This window comes from Biomphalaria glabrata, chromosome 6 (genome assembly GCF_947242115.1).
Source record: "Biomphalaria glabrata chromosome 6, xgBioGlab47.1, whole genome shotgun sequence".
NCBI lineage: Eukaryota > Metazoa > Mollusca > Gastropoda > Planorbidae > Biomphalaria > Biomphalaria glabrata.
This window is the reverse complement of record NC_074716.1, coordinates 40,569,433-40,590,874: the sequence shown is the minus strand read 5'-3', so window position 1 is coordinate 40,590,874 and position 21,442 is coordinate 40,569,433. Positions and strand designations below refer to the sequence as shown.

The following is a 21,442-nucleotide window of genomic DNA, read 5'->3' as shown; positions in this document are numbered from 1 at the left end:
AGTACCTAGTGGAACAGACAGATTGACCATTTAATATAAGGCAAAGAAGTAAGATGTTTATAATCCATCAAACTCACAGAGGACTTGTGTCATTTGTGACGGCATTTCATGCATTTACAGAAGCTACAAACTATTCTACAAAAATGATAGGCTTGTCTTTGATTCCGAAGACTTATGAGGAATGCTATGTTTCCAGTGGCTACTCAGCCCCAGCTGTGACCTACATATTATGCCACACTGAGCACAGGTATAACCATTATCCACCTGTGGTAGAATCAGTTGTTTTTTTCTTTTTGCCGTTTACCCTCGGCAATTAATTTTCATTGGTGTATACCACACCTTTGTAAGTGACCTCCAGCTGTCTCATTCTGAAGCTGTATGCAACCAGGTGCTCTCTTATTCTATGTCAGTTAAAGCAAGTTGGCGCCTAAGCTTGTCTTTAAAGCATTTCTGTGGTACCTCTTTATGTGCATATGACATGTTAGGCAAATAGGTTTTGCCTATCGGAAGGCCATTTCGGAAAGTATAGGTGTTTAAAATGAAACTCCAAACATCTGGACTTCCAGTAACCAAGAAAATATGCTTAGGATTCAAAGAGACGACACTGGCATTTCAGCTGAGACGATCAGTAAAATTAATAGCAACTTTAATTGCAGTCCACCAAACAAGAAAAAAAGAAACAAGTGTGGCTTCAATAGCATTGATGATATTTAGTTTACTTTTATCTCATTTACTAGTATTACTATTTCATTGACTAAGGTTTTTTATTGTCAAATATGCATAAGTACATGTACTAATTTCTGCAATTTGATGAAAAATAATAGTTAAATTATGTGTAGTCTATATACAAATGTTTATAAGAGATCACAGCTTAGCTTAATTTCAAAACTATGATTTTGTGTTCTGACTCTACTCTAAATAAATTTTATTTTATTTTAAGAATGCAAAGTTGGAAATTCTGTTCTGATGAAAAAAAATTATTAAAATAAAGTAGATGTTTATGGTTTCTTTGTATTTATTTTTAAATTATTTATTCATTAAAAATTAATTGTTCATTAATATTCACTTGAAGAAAAGATCAAAAACACAAATTCAATACATGATCAGCTCTCAATTCATGCAGATCACAGCCCATCACTTAAATGTATTTACTGTCAAATCTACACACTATTAATTTCAAAATGTTGCTTTAAATTGTTATATGACACAATCAAAGTACTGGTACCTCACATTGATGTAGGCCTAAAGCAGATGAAATAATGACAAATTTTCATTCAATAACTTGTACTGTCATTTATTATCAGACGTGTAAAAACTAATGACCTGTATCATCATCATTGGCCTCCTTCAGTCGTAGAAAGACTAAGGTTTCATCTCAGAGCACACTTCCTCATGTGGCTGTGGAGCCCTATTTTGGATTGTACATTTTTCTTCCTGAGTTGAGACCCATGTACTTTCACTGTCCATAGCTTTCTTGGTCACTGTCTCTCTCCATCTGTTGCGGTCTAAAGCTATGTCTTCCCAATTGTCAGTATTGATGTTCACTGATTTGAGGTCACGTTTTATTACATCTATGTAATGGAAGTGGGGGTGACCAGTTTTTCTTGTGTCAGTAGTGTGTTAAAACTAATGACCTGTATATATAATTTATTAAGCAGGAGCATCAACAAATCTTGAACAATAATTGTCTACAGAAAAACTTTATTCTTATCCAAACAATATACATTTACAATGTATTGCAGAAAGTTTATTTATATTTATCCAAATCTATATGGCCTAAAGATTATAGCGTATTTTGATGTGTGAATACCAAGTTACATTATTACATGAAATAGTGTACTCATTTTTAAAATATTCTGGTTAATAAAAATAAAAAACTAATGATACAATAAAATTGAAGCATTAGTCAAAAAAAGAAAAATTTCACTCAAGATCAATGTGAACTCTGCTTGAAAAAAATCATTTTGAAATTAACAAAAAAAAAATTATGGTTCTTGAGTCAATGGAATGAAAGCAGCAATTATTTAACAATTTCATGATTATCCATTCATTTCAATATACTTATAACTGAAAAATAATTCATAAGGTTTAGATACAACCATTTTAAATAATGATTATAATTTTTTTCTTAATTTGCTTAATTCAAATCTAATATAAACAAGATTTCCTCTGTCAAGAAACTTATGAGGGAACAACATGCATGTTCTTCTCAGTAAGTTTTGCAAAGGGAATTAAGAATATTTAATTGATGTTGCTTTTTTTTGCCAACATTTTAAACCTTAATTTGCACCAGGTTTTAGTTTTAAGCAGAATGTACCATATTTTATATGTTTACTTTTGTTAGATTCTTATTTTAATTTTAAAAAAGTAAAATTTCCCTTACCACTCATCCACTGCACTCCCTCTTGTTTTAATGGGGCTCACATTAATAGTTTTCAAGTACAATATGAAGTTGATTTAAAGAAATACTAAATCCAAACCTGTTGGCTGAATGACAGGATATACATAAATATGTATACAGCTTACAGTGTAATATATATATCTTCAATTAAAATTGGTCCAAGACTTTTATTTTGCAACATGATGGTATTTTCCTTTCTGGTGGTGCTATGCAGGAGTCCAAGAATCTCATCTTTTCTCATAACAGAAAGTTATCTAGTTATAAAAATAAATAATTGGATTTAAAAAAAAATAAAAAAATATGTGTGACATATGTGTTGACCATGCTAAACGTATATATGTTATTAAGTATAGTTATATAATTTTGCCATTCTAAAAATAGTCTGTATCTAGAAAGATCTACTGCGTTAATGTGTAGACATGGCCCTGACCTTAATAGTTATGAATTATTACTTTAGGTGAAGGCAGATGTTCAGTTAATTTGATGCACATTGAACTAATCTAAAAGCAACTATAACATATATTATGATTTACATTTTCATGGAAAACTAGTTTTTCAAAAATACAAGTACTTCAGCTTATGAGAAAAGTACATAGGGAAAAATTGCAGTACCTTACCTTTAAGAGGTGCAACCAATCATTGACTTTTCAGGAATGCATGCCTTTTTCTTGCATTTCCAAACATAACTGTAATTATACAATTAGGCATATTGGTTAATTTCTTTTGAAAACATTAAAATAAAAAAATAATATTATTAAATTGAAAACGTTGTTGTATCAAACATACAAATTATCAGACAATTTTGCCTAATTTCATCTAACAGTTTATTGTAAAGGAATGGCCTGCACAACAGTCAAGGTATATTAGGCATTCATGAAAGATGAATGTGCTTAAGAGTGTTATAAATAAATAAATAAAACTAGAGAAAAATGTTAAATTCCATCCCAGATATTTGGATGTTGCTTGACCATGAAAATCACACAAATCATAAAATATCTATTAGATAACTAAAATAAAAATTGTATAGTAGTACTTACATTAAATATTGAATGGATGCCCAGAGAGTAGAAATAGTATAAGTATGATCCTTGAGCCATTCTGGTACATCATCAGAACTGGTTGCCATGGTTCTACTTAATGTTAATAACTGAAACATTTTTTTTATTTATAATTTATCACAGACTAGAATAGAAATGTTGCCAGTAAAAATACCAATGGTTAGAATACACCTGATGCTACTTTTGTAGCCTTATTACTGGTTAAATGCACCAAAACATCATTAATTAAATCTGATAAGAAACATATATGTATCACACAAGTCAAAGTTTATCAGAGTGTCATAGCAAATAATTAACTAGATATGTGAGTTTTATATTAAGTACTGAATTTCAGGGAATAGATCTAACTTGACACCACATCATTTATTATTTCATGAACTCATGGGTCTGGGTATGGCATGGAAACTATTATTTAATATATATGGGGTGTAGGCAAGGCATGGATTATAAATTGTCTTGTATAGATTAGATTGGGTAAAACTGCCAATCGAAGGTAACTTTTACTAATAGATCTGGATCAATTATAAATGTATGGGACCTAGGCCTGCATAAATCTTATCTTTTATTTATATATTTTACGTACATATATAACTAGTCTAGAATCTATAATAATATCTTAATAATAATTTTTGTAGATGTCATATAATATCTAACATATTAAGTATAGATCAGTAGATTTAGAATTTTAGCTAGTGGAATATTTTTATATTCCTAATCTGAACTGGATCTATATATCTAGAATTTAGATCAGTAGATTTAGTATTTTAGGTAGTAAAAACTTTTATATTCTAAATCTAAACTGGATCTAGATCTAATTATTCTAGAAGCTTAGATCTAGAAGACTAGTTGTCAAGATTTGACTACACTATGGCTAATGCACTAGCTTAGTAGGCCTACTAGATAGATCAAGAGACAGAGTACTAATAGACTCGTCTTGCCTCGTTGGGCCTCTCAAATCAGCTACAGACTTTAGAGACAATTTAGGAAGGTGAATATCGATCCAATTCAAAGATCTACAATCTACATGTTAGAGTCTATTATAGCTAGAGATGCTAGATCTAGTCTAGAAGGCTTATCAATAAAAAAAATAAAATCAATCATTTCTAAAGTTTGTAAAATTATACGTAGATCTAATCTATCTATTTATAATATAATACAAATCTATATCTACTTTTTAAATATTTAAAATGATATGGCTGATGATATTAATTATTTTAATTGAGACATTTATATAATGTCACATACAAAGTAACAAAATAATTAGATCTTATACTAACTCATAGACTCATACCGTATTGTATTAAACCTTCGAGTTTACGTTCCACTATCTTGACTTGACTATATTGACTAAATAAAGGGCACTATGATTATAGATGTAGATTATTATCTATGATGATGATGTTTATCAACTGGTAGATCTATAAGTAGTATCGTCACTTTAAGTATAATCTGTATGACCACTGCATTCGTTTCATTCACTGTCTGTATCAATAATTGTATGAATGTGATGTGAAAGTGAAGTCTAGATTTAGATAGAATTGATAGATCTACTATTAAAAAGTATTAACTATACTAACTATATACTATAGTGTCTATAGGCCTACTATAGTATAGCCAGTATGACTCGTATGAGTAGGCCTATACTCATAAACTGTAAAAGTGTATAAGTATAGCTATACTAGACAGACTAGATGATCGATAGATCTATTCTAGACTCTAGACTAGATCTATAAATATTCATATTGACAATTATTGATCTCATGTATGGTCTAGATCAGTGGTTCCCAAACTTTTTTGTCTCGTAGACCCCCTAACATGTTTTCCGGTTTTCGGTAGACCCCCTGCTTAACTATTATTTTAATTTTGTAAATGTAACAACTCAATTTTTTAAAACTGTTTTTAAACTGTATTTATGTGAATAAAAGTAAAACAAATTATCATGAAGCACATGTTAACTGGTAGGCCCTATATATACAAATTAAAACGAAGCAAAGTAAAATTTAATAAGTTTTACATGAAAGTATGAAGCAAAAAAAGAAGAGTACAAAGCACATCAGTGGGAAGGAAGGGCCTGATGCTTTGATACTAACAAATCAATGTTGGGCTTCCATTTCGTTAGGCTTAATCTTCAATCTCCTCAGTTAGTGATGTCCAGTTTGTTTCTTGTATTTAGTAGAAGATTGTTAACAGTGCTGAACCCTCTATCCACAAGATAGGAAGATGGAAAAGCAATTAGAAACTTTCTGACGATATTCCATAATATGGTATACGTATCGGGTATATCTTTTGGAACCAAAAGAGCTGATATCCTTTTTTTCAATTGTACTTTCAGTTCTTCATTAGTACTTATTCCTAGAAGTTCTTCTTGCAATGCTACATCATCCTCTTCTATCATATCAACATATGGATCGATAATCCACTGAGGTATTTCCATATTCAGAATATTCTCAAATCTAATTTTAAAATCAGAATATAGGGAATTCAAATGCTCAACATAAATGAAAATGTCCTCCTCCTGACATTTTATGTGTTCTAAATTTGGAAATAGGGAAAATTCGCCACGACCAATGTTTTGCTTCATTAATTTTATTCTTGCAAGATTATGGACATTGTTTTGATCAAATTCAGGTTATCCCCTTGTAGCTGCAAGTTAACTTCATTAAATTTCTGAAATAAGCCTGTCAAATTGGCAATGTCCGATTTCCGTTTAATTAAATTTTGTTTTAAAATTGAATCTTTAGCATGCAAGAACTCTGAAACAGTGTCAAAAAGAGAAAAAAATCTAGTCAAACAAGCCTTTCGACAACCATCGAATCAGTGTGAAGGAGCAGTTGGTGAAAGTTCTCGTCATTTTCTTCACACAATTGAGCAAATAATCGAGTATTCAAAGCGTTGGCTCGGATTCGATTAACAGCAGTAATGACAAACTGAAGAGATTCATGCAATCTGACACTGAGATTTTTAGCAACTAAATGTTGTCTATGGATAACGCAGTGTATTGCTAACACGCCGGGTACATTTTCTTTTAAAAGGCTCACAAATCCTCGGTAGCGTCCAACCATTGCAGGTGCTCCATCTGTTGCTACTAATATTATATTTCCTAAAGGGATCTCTTTTTCTTTAAAGTAGTCCTTCAAAACTTTCAGTATTGATTCGCCTTTTGTGTCAATGGCCAAAGTTTTTGCAAATAGAAGTTCTTCGTGGATTTCTTGATCCATAATAAAACGAAAATATGCCAACAATAATGCTTCATTACTAGGCAAGGTTGACTCGTTCAGCTGTATAGAGAAACATGTAGTTTGCAAATATTTACATAAGAAGTTTTCAGTGTCATAACTCATTTCATCTATTCGTCTTTGAACTGTGTTGTTACTTAAAGAAAAAGTTATTAAAATACAAACTTTCGATTCGCACAAGAGGATTTCACCAGGATTGAAAGTTAAAGAATTAGCTAAGGTAGGCGTACAAATAAAGTATCATGTGTGTTGGAAATAAAAGAAAATAAAAGTGAGGTTCTGCAGTTGTCAGGAAATAACTACCCCATCCATGAGAGCAGATGTATAGCATCGTATTATTCATTCTAAGAAATCAATGCACATTAAATAAAACTAATAACATCATACAAAATATTTCTTTTATTATAGTGAAAAATAGTCCTAATAGGATAAGCATCAATGTTTTACCATGCTAACGTCTGCATTATTTTAAGTTTCAACATCACTGCCATGTATGACAATCTGAACATAAAAAAATAAAATATACTTTATAAAATAGTAACTTTCGATGCTGTACCAAGATCATCGCCAACAAACAAAGCGCACACTTGGACAATTAGTCAAGAAAAAAAAAACATTGATAGGTAAGCTATACAGATTTTAAGCAAAAAACAACCACTTCTGTTTCATGATTGTAATCTATGACCATCGCAAAGAAGATATAAGACATAGATAACATAAATAAAAATAGACACAAAACTACTCATTCAATAAAATGAACCTTTAAGTTGTAAATTTTACATGTAATGCTAAAGAGAAACTGTTGTAGGAATGTATAGTATGTGCAATATCCTACAAATTGTTTGCTCTTATAATGTATTGTAATGTGTAAGGCACAATTGTAAAACAAATTTTCTCACGGATAATACAGATTATTATAATATTGTTACAAATGAACAGTGATAGGTAGAGGTCAACGTATGACCCCGGCGAGATGACACAGCAGCGAGTGTTCTCTGAAATCTACATGTACAAACAAAGACAGGATGTGACGTGTCCTCACGAGTTGTTCCAGGGGACGAACAGATCTAAGTAGGGGGACAGTTACTAATGAATAGTGACAGATAGAGGTCACAACTTGTGACCCCGGCAAGATGACACTGCAGCCGATGTTTTCTGGAATCTACATGTATAAACAAAGACAGGATGTGACGTTTCCTCACGTGTTATTCCAGAGGATACTAGCCGTGTTTGTGCAACTTTGGACAAGCGATTAGGGACTCTATATAAGCCAGAGAGTTAATGTGAACGTCAGTCGTATGGAGTCGTGAGTGAGCCGTTACAGTCGATACAGACTATGTAAGACGTGTGCGGCTCTGTGGAAGAGAAACGTGTACGACTCGATGCAAGTTAACTAGGGTAGAGTTAACTGGAGTGGACTACTGTCGTTAAAGTCTATACAGCGAACTACAGTGGACTTGAGCCGTTACAGTCGATACAGTCGATGTAAGACGTGTGCGGCTCTGATTCGGTAGACTTGAGTACGACTTGGTTCAGCTTTGGGAGACCTGGAGCGACACTGGGAAGTGTGTCGTTGGTCTGTTCTGTGGAATACGGCTCGATGCTAGTTGAGAAGAGAGGAATTGCAACGAAGTGAAGAGATGCAGTGCAACGAAGTATAGCTAACTGTAAACTGACAGATATTGTACAGTCTTCTACGCTACATGTTACAGTAATGTTAGAGTTAATAGTCATTAAAGTTATATGAAACTGAAAGTTTAGTCGTCAAGTTCTTTGCAGTGTTTTTATTTGTGTGCCAACTAATACATCTAGCCAGAAGATTCAGAAATACGTAACAATATATTATTACTATTATCATGTTTTAAATAGAATCTTGAAGTCTTGAATAGGTTTACTCTACAGAGCTCAATAACCTTCAAATGCCACATTTAGTTGCCTTCCACTCTCCAGTTGAACTAAATAATCACTATCTCTACCATCAGACTCAAACAGCTGGTAATCACTTACCCTTATCCTTATTCTACAATAAAAACACAAGTATTAAGTCTTATTGACATTTTATTTATTCAAATATAATTATATTCACTCTGTCGTTCTCTTATGTCAGAATTAGTAAATGTTAAAAAAAATAAAAAAATTAGCAGTGCATACGTCAACGAAACAATTAAAAATCGGCGATTGCAGGCATAGCCCGGTGACTATAATTGTGTAATGGTTTTAAATGGGATCCATTAGCGTAGACCCCCAAAAGCATCTCATAGACCCCCAATTTCTTTTTTAACTTCCGTGGACCCCCTGGAGGTCGTCGTAGACCCCTGGGGGTCCATATAGACCACTTTGGGAATCACTGGTCTAGATCTAGGGTTAGATAAAATAGAGTGGATCACATGACTGTCTATATTAGATCTATTGATTTTTTTAAAACGTTAAATAAATCTAGACCTTAGTCTTTAACTTTAGTCTAGGTGTTGTAGATCTAGATCTATATTATTCTAGATATTATACATTTTTTACAAGAGATCTAGATCTATATATAAGTTCGGTTTTTTAAAAATTCGCATTCGAAATTTTAAATACCCAGATTTAAGTATTTATATACCCATATTGGTAGGTCTGAGTTAATCATTTATTAGATCTATTAAAGCATGTCTATATAAAAGATTATTATTTTAAAAATATATTATTATATAAAAGATATAGTTATGAATATTTACTTAAAAAAATTAAACAAATGAATTTTTCACTTTTGCCAATTATCACTCTGGCTAGCAAAAAGGATGACTCCTCAATAGTGTGAAAAGACGATAACTGCATGAGTTGGTTTGGAATTGTATTTTGTAAGACTAATTTTCAAAACATATCCTTCATGAGAGAGAACGAAAAAAGGTTGTCAAAAAAAAAAAAAAGCTGGCTGGACTACGCAAATAATGGACCAGCCTCTCTCTCTTGTTATCTTGTTAAGAACATTGGTGACCGGGAAAAGTGGATGGTTTGGTTGCGCGGGACAGATGATAAAAATGACATGTACATTAAAAAAATTCCAGATTTTGTGTAAAATACCCAAATGAGGAAGTACTGGAAACACCTATTTTAACGAAGTGGCCTTAAAAAAAAATCTTTTGTGACGATCTCTTATTCAGGGAAATTCTATCTATTTTATCAGATAGTCAAAAAATGGATAAAGTTTTTACAGATCTAATAAAATATAGTGTGGGGAAGTTTTACTCTCAATGAAGGTCAATCCAAGTGGCTCTCAGAGTAAATTTCTTCTTTGGCATCCTCATCGATTTTTCAAATTGGTATGGTGCGCGAAAAAAGATGAGCGACGGTACTCTGATCATAAAATCTCGAAGCTGGTGTTCCATTAGTATAGTTCCATGATTGGATATAATCGCATTGGATATGACTGTTCTGATCAATACCATGAATAAGTTAATAAAGGTATTCTTATAAAACAAAATTAGCCCAAATAAAATTACAAAATAAATATATATTATCACAAAATATCAGAGACAGCAGGTGACTATTCCCCAAATACTGTAAATGAAGAGGACCACTAAAAGAGCTTGTCCATCTTCGCCAACGCCTGCACAAAAAAAAAAAAAGACAGAAAAGATGCTCCAATCTCCTCCAAAGAAATCAGTCACAGAAAAGATATTTTTATAGATGATCCAAAGCTAGCAAATGTTTAAACGTTGGTCTATATGGGGGTAGACTACTGTGTTGCTCGTGCCAGTGCTACTTTTGGCAGACTTAAAACAACAAAAAACAAGTAGGCCAGCGGAGAGAACTCAGCATATCTACAAAACTACAAGTCAACAACGCAGTAGTCCTCCCTTCACTCTTATATGCTTCAGAGTCCTTGACCTTATATTCCCGCCGCATCAGAAAGCTTAACTTCCATCTACGCTGTCTAGAGAAAAATCCATCAGGTGAACTGGTTTGATGACACCTCAAATATTGAAATACTACAGATGTTGCTTATGACCAGCATCCACGCCACAGCAATTTCCAATGGGGTGGGAGGGAGGACATGTAGTCCATATGCCAGAAAATCGCCTCCCCAAAACTTTTCTTTATGGGAAGCTCTTATCTTTCTTCTTATCTAATATAATACAGACGTTACTTCAAAAAAGAAGATGATTTCGTCCTACGCGTCATGCATTTAGTCATGCATAGTCACCATGTAAATGAGTAAAGCGCATATTTAATGTCCTGGACTGTGTGTAATAAGTGTACAAGTGCGCGCATGCGAGATTGTGTTAAGTAATTGAGTGAGAGTGAATGAATGAAGGTGTGTGAGTGATTTAGTGCCTCATTGTGTGCGCATGCGTAAGAGCATGAGTGAGTGACAAGGCATCTCGTAAGTTGGTGAGTGTTGTTGGGGCTTTATGAGCAAGTAAGTACGAGACTTATTTTGTGAATCTATGAATGTGTAGTTGCGTATTTGCGTGGTTGATCATGAAAGAAAAATTGATGGTGTGAGTGTGTAAGCTCGTGCGTGAGCTTAAAAGTGAGTCTGAGTAGTTTCGTGTCATAAGTTCATGAATGATTGCGTAATGGTTTGGGCGGCCCAAAGATAAAACAAATGTCTTCTTAGTTATCCACACTGGAAGACGCCAAAGTCTTAGCGTTCTGGAGCCCATCTTAAGAACCTTATGTCACAGAAGAAATAGTGTTTCTTGAAATATTCGATAGTGTGAGTCCAGTGCGAGATATACTTCTTGTAATATTGAACATATTTATAGTTGACTTGCAAGAATTACATAATTCAAAGACAGTATGTTATTTCTTTAAAAAAATTTATTTCTATTTCTATACAACTATATAAATCCATTACAATTTCGTTGCCTAGGTAATTGACCAAAAGTTTACAAATTCGAAGGTTTCAATGGAGTCTTTGATCTAATCAAATCAGCAGCCACTTCGGCTATCATAACTGTTGCTGCATTTGTGTCTCCAGAAACAATCCAAGGCATGATGGAGGCATCCACTACTCGCAGATTGCAGATACCATGTACCCTAGAGATTAAATGTGGGTAATATATATAAATATTTTTTTTAAAAAGCTTATATTAAGTGTGGTCGTAACAATTAGTTTGGAAGAAGGTGGCATCTGTGTGAAGATTAACTTCTTGGCTTTTTAAATGTATGTTACGATGAAATAAGTTGTACGACTTGACTTCAAGCTGGAGAGCTCTAGCCCTAAACGTATTTGGCCCTTATCAATCTGTTTCTACAAGATCTAATGTCTGCTCTTAAGCTAGTTAACTTTTACTCTCCGTAATTATTATTTTTTGTTTCGATAGTATCATTCGTTATGCTCATTTGTATTACACTATCCTGTTATGATTAAACTTCAGTAACTTTTATATTTGTTATAATTTTAATAAATTATAGGAGAATGCATGCTTTTTTTTACACCACAGAAAAAATAAATTGTATAAATCCAAAAATCAATTTAGTTAAATAGGGGTCAAATCAACTTTGGTATCGTCAATTAGGAGAGAAAGAGTTAAGATCAAAGTATATACCTTAGATCAGCATCGAAGACAGCGGTCGGGTCACCCCTGGGTCCCATTTTACATGTCCCCACGGGGTGATAGGCAGTTAGGGGCATGCTTTTAATGAGGCATCGCCAGTAATCATGAGATCTGAACTTGTGCCCATTATAAATACTTATCGGAACTTTCTCTGCCAGCTCTGCACCCATGTCTTGAAGTGTTTTAGTGTTAACAAACTTTTCACACTCCTGTATACCTGAGGAGCAGACAAGTGTATACATAGCATAACAATAGACCTGGGGAACAGACAAGTTTATATAGATATAGCATAACAATATACCTGGGGAACAGACAAGTTTATATAAACAGTGCATAACAATATACCTGGGGCACAGACAAGTTTATATAGACATAGCATAACAATATACCTAGGGAACAGACAAGTTTATATAGAAATAGCATAACAATATACCCGAGGAGCAGACAAGTGTAGACATAGCATAACAATATACCTGGGGAACAGACAAGTTTATATAGACATAGCATAACAATATACCTGGGGAACAGACACGTTTATATAAACATTGCATAACAATATACCTGGGGCACAGACAAGTTTATATAGACATAGCATAACAATATACCTAGGGAACAGACAAGTTTATATAGACATAGCATAACAATATACCTAGGGAACAGACAAGTTTATATAGACATAGCATAACAATATACCCGAGGAGCAGACAATTGTAGACATAGCATAACAATAAACCTGAGGAACAGACAAGTGTTTATAGACATTGCATAACAATATACCTGATGTACAAATATGTACACCGAATAATCATAACTACATAACTAGCTCCAGCAATATAACCTGCCCAGTGTACAACCGAACATTCCGGTCTCTCATAGGTCTGGCCAGCTACATGAGGAGGCAAAAAAAAAACCCCAGTGAGAAGCCCTCTGCCCCCTGGATTTATTTGGGAATGAAATGACCGTGGGTTGAAATGACCGTGTGATGAAATGACCGTGGATGAAGTGACCGGGGATAAAGTGATCGGGAACCCATAACTATATACCTGATATACAAATATGTGCATAGAGAAATCTTTAACTTTATACCTGATATACGAAATGTACACAGACACATAATTAATAAATGATGCACAAATATGTACAGAGGTACAACATATTTCCTTTCATACAAAACTAGTCAAGAACATAACACCATACCTGTGATCAAAGTCTCGATATCTTTCTGTTTCTTTAAATAGTTGGGCTCAATGCGAGGATAATCTTTGGGATCATTGGATTGAAGAGTTACCCGCCCTCTACTCTCAGGGTGTAATAAAAGAGGTAGACAAATAAATCCATAATTTGCATTTTTTCATTGCGCCATCTCATTTTTCACCTATGGCATACAATAAAATATAAAATGTTTTAGAATTTATTTCATTTATTGCAAAAAACTAAAAATAAAACTTAGCATAAACTGACTTTTAAATATAAGAAAGAGGAAGAGGAACCTAGCAGTGGAATTGAGATGCTAAAAATAGATTTTAGGTATCGCATCACATCACCGAAAAAGCAAATAGAGACAAGTTTAGTATAGCGATTGAAACCCGGCTACTACTGACGCTAAAAGACGCTACCAAAATTTCTATGGCCACATTCCAAGGTTTTCAATATTCTTAAAGACCTTACTTCAGGGAAAAAAAAGAGGCAGACAGAGAAAGCGATGGGCATACAACATAAAGGAATGGATGGGGAGGGAGATTGTATCCAAGACACAATACAGCAGATGAATGGAAATGGATTGTCGACAGATCTTGTGAGGTGCCCCAACGGTCCAACAGACCTCTTACAATTAGTTTATTTTTATTATTATTATTTTAGTTTTATTGTAATTATCATTTTATTATTATTATTATTTATCATTTTATAATAATTTTATTATAATTATTTTATTTTATTACAATATTTTTTTATTATAATGAATATTATATTTTTAGCGGCCCCCGTAAGGAGAAAAAGCCGCTATTAGGTTTATGCAAAATGTCCGTCTGTCCGTCTGTCACACTCAGATCTCGAAAACTAGAAGAGATATGAAAAATATTATTTCATCATTAAATATGGCTTGAAAAGTTTAGGTGCAACGGCTACTTTTGGTTTTCTAAAAGCAAACCGTTTAATTTATAAAATTAATTATGCAAGCGATTTTTTCATAAAAATACACCAATTCTAAAACAATTACGTAAATGTATTGGAGGCATGTTACAATATGCTAACAAAGATCGAAAGGACACGTGTATTTTCAGTATCACTAAGTCAAATATATTTAAAAAAATGTACAGGAAATGTTTACAACAAATATAAATAATAGTTAAAGATGTTCTTTCTGGTCATCTAGCTGCTAAAATTAAAAGAAAACATTTCTGTTTGTTTATAAAGGCTAATAATGCACTTTGTATGTAAATATCACGCACATTTTTTTAAATGGACTTTTTATGCAGCGATTTTCGTGCAGTAGCGTAACGTCGCAACATGATCAGGTGCTAAACCAATTCCTTAAACTTTTTAAAAAAATCAGATTTTATTTATTTTTTGTTTAGTGCCCCCATCCGAATAAAGGAAGATTATTTTTGTGCGTTTTGTCTGTTGGTCCAAACTCCAAAAGCTATTGAAAATCTGATTTACCCTTTAATGTTCTTCCCGTAACATCTTAATAGTTTTAAGTATCTAAAATTGATTGTTCCGGATATTTTTGTGCAAAACTAATCAACGCCAACAAATGTTTGTTTGCTCTTCTAACTTATATTACATTCTATTTCCATGCTTAAACGTTGCAAAAACACATTATCAATAATATGTTGTTCCGTTTTTTATGTGAATAGCATATTAATGCTAAACCAAAATCTCTATACTGGCTTATATTTCATTAAGTGTAAAAATGTTCCGGATATTGTTTTATAAAACATGAATTATGTCTAATGATTGTTTGAAATCGCATAATTTACTAATATTACACTTATATTATTTGACAATGCGTCACTGTAATTTGGTTATCAATATCAAATTGTTCCGTATTTTTATCTTTAAGCAAATTTTAAAAATATCGACAATAGGTTGTTCAGGGCTTTAAAAAAAAGTAATTTACTAGAATTGATTACTGAAAAATACTTTTTAGACTTAATTTTCTTGCTGAAACATAACATAGAAGTTTTGTAATCGATAAAGAAAGTTCCGGATTTTTTTCTTACAAATCGTCGCCAGAAATTTCCGAATTTATTTAAAAATCTACTAACGCCAAATAATTGTTTGAACTCCCTCTTCTAATTAATAAACAAATAATCTTCTCATTTACGAAATAATGTTTTTACGGATTTTTATGAAAAATATTTTAACTCACTTCTCTCTTACAGTACATTTAACTTTCTAACTTAAACATTAAAATATAATAATAATAATCTAATTATCTTTAATATTATGTTCCGATTTTTAAGGAAAACAGAATCCAAACACCAAAGTAAGGTATGAAAATCTCTCCACATGGCTGTAGTACATCTAATTTTTATACGAGACCATCCAAAAAATTTAATTAACTGTATTACATTTATCTGAAGTTCTCTTTTTCTTTTACTAATTATACAAACATCTGGAACAATCTATTATATAAACTTTTCAATTGTGTTCATACCTAAAAATTATTGCGATGTTTTGAACCTAAAATAAAGGTTAATCAATTTTTAATAACTTTTAGTTGTTGTTTTTTTATATCAAGATGACGGACATACCGACTGACAGACAAAACGCAAAAACAATGCGGGTTGATCCTCTTTAAATAAATTCTATTAGAACTCAGTGCACCAATGTCTATACACCCTCGTTAAATATCTCGTGTAAATAAAGACATTTTTTTATGGTACCAGTACTACTACCCTATTTTGAGGTAATGGATTTTTTTTTCCACGACGTCATATGAATGGACTCTTTAAATGTAATGCTAAAAGAACGCACTCTGTGCACCAATGTCTATTAACCTTCGAAAAATTGCTCGTATTGATGAAAACATATTTTAGTTTAACTAAGCCGTGTGACGTAGTGTTTTTTTTCAATCGACGTCATATGGAATAAATTCTTTAAACGAAATGCTAAAAGAACGCACTCGGTGCACCAATGTATATGAACACTCGATAAATGGCTCGTATTCATGAATGCGATTTTTAGTCTAGCTAGGCCGTGTGACGTAGTGTTTTTTTTTCCCTCTGACGTTATATGGAATTAATTCTTCAAATGAAATGAAAAAAGAACTCGGTATAGTAATGTTTATTAAGCCTCGTTATGTGACTCGCGTTTAAAAAAAAGGAATGATATCTTGATTTAGATCTAATCTAGATTTTTTAAACTAGATCTAGATTTTTATTACAGTATATCTAGATCTGGATTTATATTCTAATTAAAATTATTTTAGAGTCTAGATCTAGAATTTCTAGATCTAGTTTAGACTAAAATAGACTAGATTAAGATGTAGAATTTAAATTTCTAAACTTAAAGTGTAAAAAAAAAAAGTGTAGATTTTCATTTCCAAACGTTTTGATCAATATTGCAATGTTATAATATACTAAAACTAATCTACTATTTTTTTTATTAAATTTAAATTTAAATTTACGGTAATTGAATCTTTGAAACATTATTACTTTTGACCATCAAAATTCAATCACCTCTTGAATATTATTTGCGAATATGCAGATCCGACAGGGATCCGACTTCGATGGGAGTCGCCTCTGAGTTTGTGTAACACAAACTCTCTTTGTAATCTTGTTATTATTATTATTTCATTTTTATTATAATTATTTCATTTTTATTATATTTATTACTTTATTTTTAATATAATTTTTATTTAATTTGTATTAAAATAATTACTTAATTTTCATTATAATTATTTAATTTTATTATAATTATTATTTTTATTATAATTATTATTTTTATTATAATTATTATTTTTATTATAATTATTATTTTTATTATAGTTATTATTTTTATTATAATTATTATTTAATTTTATTCAAACTATTTTTATTGTTATTATAATTATTATTCTATCATTATAATTATTATAATTATTATTTCATTATAAAATAAATGTCCTAACTGCACAAGGTAAATGCCTCAACCCTCCAACGTCTCCTAGGTCAATGAAGTTAGAACACTAGTGTTAGGTTTCATTCTCGTAAAAACAGATTAATATTAACTAATTGTAATTGGTCGTTGAATTTTCTGATAATAAAGTACCTCCCACCTAGAAAACTTAGTGGATAGTTGGAAATGCAGAAGACGTATCCAGATGCAGTCTTTTATGCATCATGCAACTAGACTATCTGATAAAGCTGGCCTCTCCACCAACCGACAAAACATTCAACGTTTTCATCGCCTTCCCCCTTGGTGTCGCCAAACGACCCCAGACATACGATTGAAAACTAACTAGTAGACCCTAATGCCACTAACGACCTTCAAATTCTAGCACTGGTGACCATTAATGCCTTCAAGCCTTCATTTTTGCACATACTGATGGGTCGGCATTCATAGATTCTGGAAGAGCAGGCTATGGAGCCTACATCGACTTTCTTGGCTCTCACTCAGTCAAAATCTTTGGACCATGTGGTAGTGTTTACAGTTTTGATGCGAAGACCATGGCGGTCTGTGAAGCCTTAAAGGTCATTGACTCTCAACTCGACAAAGGAAATTTGAGGGTAACACAGATTGTTGTGGTCACTGACTCAAAATCTGTACTACAGGCTTTGCAAAGCCCTGGACAATGACCCCCACTGTCATTATGGCCTCACACAACATAAAGCAGCGCTATGGCTCCCCTGTAATAATGCAGTGGGTATCGAGTCACATATGTGTGACTGGCAACACTATTGCAGACTCCTTGGCCCAGGGGCGGATTGGCTGTATAGACATTCGGGCAAATGCCCGGTGGGCCGGTACCCGATTGGGACGGAAATGGCGACATGAATGCCAGTAAATTATTTTAAGATTTTATAATGATCTCTTTAAAAGCAACACTTTGAGCGTCGTAATTTTAAAAAGCAACAACATCTTATACACTTTTAAGTCTAATACTAATCTAAAGCGTTGACGTAGATTCTTTATCAATTTTAAACGATAAACAAGAAACTTAAGGCCTTTATTTCTTATAGAGATTGACGTTAGTGTGAATATATTCGGACATAAAGGAACCAACAACAACGTTCCTAGTTCCCCTTAAGGACCTTATGGTCTATATGGCAAATAATGTAAAGGTCATCTGTTTCTGTGGTCTACGGTTAACGAGGGTGTCATGTGGCCAGCACAACGGCCAACTGCCTTTCCTTTCCCCAACTTATGTCATATACCAATTAGAGCTGGGTGGGCTGAAGTGCGCTATAAATTTCCCGAAATTCAAATTTCCAGTTTCCATCGAGATCCGAACCCAATACTCCAGGTTCGGAAGCCAAGCGCTTAAGCACTCAGCCACTGCGCCCCTGTAACTTTTTGAAATGGAGAATTAAGAGTTGTATTTGTAAATTGAAGTCAATATGCCTGAGAGAATGGCGAGAAATACAAATTGAATCATTAAAAATATGTTCTTTGATGGAGGCTCTTATATGTTAATGAGGAATTAGTTCAGGTTAAGAGATTCCCCAATCTTAGTGTTGTACTTGATTTAAAATATTTAGTAATAAAATGCTCTATATATCATCTAATAAACTTTTCATAGGCCTATATATAACTACTTTTGATACATTATTAAACTTTACACAATGCTCTTGAGGACAGGTAAAATTGGATACCATTCATTTGGGATATAATTTGTGGGCCGGATGTATAGGAATGCCCGGGTCGATTCGACACCCAGTCCGCCCCTACCTTGACCCACCAGGGAGGGCAAATTCCACCCACTGAACAGGCTGTAAGTTTTCATCATGTTCTGGCTATAATTCGAAAAAACAGAAATGGGAAAAGTCCCAAAAAGCCCGTGAAGTCTGGGAGCGCATGAGGCGCCCTGACCGCACTTCCCCGTGGTGGAGGCTGTCCAGGCCTGAGAAAGCTATTATAGCACAGTGCAGGAGAGGCCACTGTCCTGTTGGCTCATATTTCTCAAGGCTATGGCCAAATTTCGATTCATGGTGCCCCGCTGCGGGGAAGAAGAGGAAACCGTGCCTCATATTCTGTTTGACTGCCCCAGACTTGCTGATCTCTGCCTCGACAGGTCTGGGAAACCCAAAATTCTGGACCTATATGGTGACGTGTATGCACTACGCAAGACATTAGAGTTTCTGTTCATGGCTTTTGCAAGAGAGGATTTAAGCCTCTCAAGACCTCACTCTAATGAAGTTTGATGATGATGATGATGATAATAAAATGTTGGCTACATATGATACGATCGTGTTTCCGATTTATTAATTATGTCTATCAGGGTTAGCTGTGGTCAGCACAACGACCAGTGTATTTGTATTCCTCAACTATTGCAAGACATAGAATTAGGAGCTTTTGAACACACACCCCAAGTCGTACAAATATACGTTCTACAGAGTTTAATATCTGCCTAGTCCGACTTGTCGATTAATATCAGATTTCTCGTTATGTATGTGAATGACCAATCTCAGGTTTTCTTTTCGCTATATAGTGAATGATTAATATTAGACTTTTTGTTATGTATGCGAATGATCAATCTCAAACTTCTCGTTATGTATTTGAATGATAAATATCAGACTTATCACTATGTATGTGAATGATTATTATCAGACTTATGGCTATGTAGGGAATGATTAATATCAGATTTATCGTTATGTATTAGATTTATCATTATTTACCTTTACTGTACGCTTAAGTTTTAGCTAAAAACGAGGGCGGTCTGTGGCTTTACTCCACTCCACGAGTTAGCAGGACATCAGCGATCATCTCGGCACCACTGACTATGACCACATGGTAACTACCCATGTTCCACCTAAACACATCTTCGTAGAGTTGTCTCAGCAGACAAAGTTGTTGGACTTGCTGACTGGATATTTGTAGCAGATGACCGAAACCTGAACAAGGTCACATTGACATTGTATAATTTAGACAGTTTCTGAACATGGTTCAAAAGGATTACAATGTAGTTAAACGATTTATGCCAAAATCGGAATAAATTTAAAGACTATCTATTTCAAAAGGAGAATGGTAAGCGCTTGCCTTCCAAACCAAGGGGCTTCGGGTTCAAATCTCATGAGTACACAGAAGTCAAATAGGTAAATGACTGCGATGGGGAAGTGCTAGCAACACGGAAAGTTTTCTGTCAATTATCAATAATTCTCCATCTTACATTTCTCCAGCTATTCATATTTCCATGTTCTTGGAACAACTAAATACTTTACACGCTCAATTCCACTAAAGTCTTAAGATTAAATACAAATACATTAATCACATTTATTCATGCCCAAAAATGTATACAAAACGTATAATATAGAAACATTAACTAACATTGTTTGTCCGATAACTCACAGTTGTACTAATAAATCTGTGTGAATTTCTTATGGACTACAATTGACGGGGCCAAACAATGTGACTTTCTTTACATAAAAGTCTGCTATGAAATAAGACTTTTATCTTGACTTTAGATCTAGAAAGGTTGTGAGGTTTGCGCTCCCGTATGTGGTCACGAGATCCCAAGATCAAACCAAACCCGTTGCAAGCGTATGCCTTGCCGTTCTGCACTTCTGAAATGTAGAGGCAGACGTTAAAACTGCTGACGACCAAAGAAACGTAATTTTGTCTTTGTGTGTTTGTGTGTGTGTGTGTGTGTGTGTGTGTGTAATGAGGAGGACAAATTGGCGAAAGTTCCCTTGAGTGATTTTCACCTTTGTGTAGACCAACACATTTATTTTGATGTAATCGGATACAAAAGAAAGGGGCCAATGAAGACGTAAGTTCAACCCTGGAGGAGAAAATCAAAAGTCTTTTTTCTTAAGGGCTATTAGAATTCACGGGTCAACAAAGTGTAATGATGGGGTGGAGGGCGGGAGAACAAAACAAAAGGTTCTCTGGAAAACAATGTTTGCTGAAAGAGCGTTAGAATTCTGGCCGTTCCATGTGAAGATGCCAATTAAAAAAAAAAGTATTCCGGTAAAGAGGTAAACAAAATAATTTAAATAGAGCAACTATTTAACTAAACTAAACGAAGGACGTGTTTCAACTAGTATAATCTAATTACTC

General features: G+C 33.5%; 1 protein-coding gene and 2 long non-coding RNA genes across 3 annotated transcripts; all 3 read right to left on the bottom strand.

The window, feature by feature from the left end:
- Positions 1 to 1,446: 1,446 nt before the first annotated feature.
- LOC129926603 (uncharacterized) lies at positions 1,447 to 4,931 on the bottom strand. Its single transcript, XR_008778307.1, has 4 exons — positions 4,751 to 4,931; positions 3,439 to 3,548; positions 3,019 to 3,087; positions 1,447 to 2,655 (listed from the first exon to the last, which is right to left on the bottom strand). It is a non-coding gene; the product is annotated as an uncharacterized LOC129926603 (long non-coding RNA).
- A 665-nt stretch (positions 4,932 to 5,596) lies between these two features.
- Positions 5,597 to 6,677, bottom strand: LOC129926880 (protein FAM200C-like). Its single transcript, XM_056033352.1, has 2 exons — positions 6,256 to 6,677; positions 5,597 to 5,912 (listed from the first exon to the last, which is right to left on the bottom strand). Exons 1-2 carry the CDS (start codon positions 6,675 to 6,677, stop codon positions 5,597 to 5,599), a joined length of 738 nt encoding a protein of 245 aa, XP_055889327.1.
- A 4,881-nt stretch (positions 6,678 to 11,558) lies between these two features.
- Positions 11,559 to 20,271, bottom strand: LOC106063945 (uncharacterized). Its single transcript, XR_008778687.1, has 4 exons — positions 20,062 to 20,271; positions 13,436 to 13,613; positions 12,230 to 12,455; positions 11,559 to 11,717 (listed from the first exon to the last, which is right to left on the bottom strand). It is a non-coding gene; the product is annotated as an uncharacterized LOC106063945 (long non-coding RNA).
- Positions 20,272 to 21,442: the final 1,171 nt, after the last annotated feature.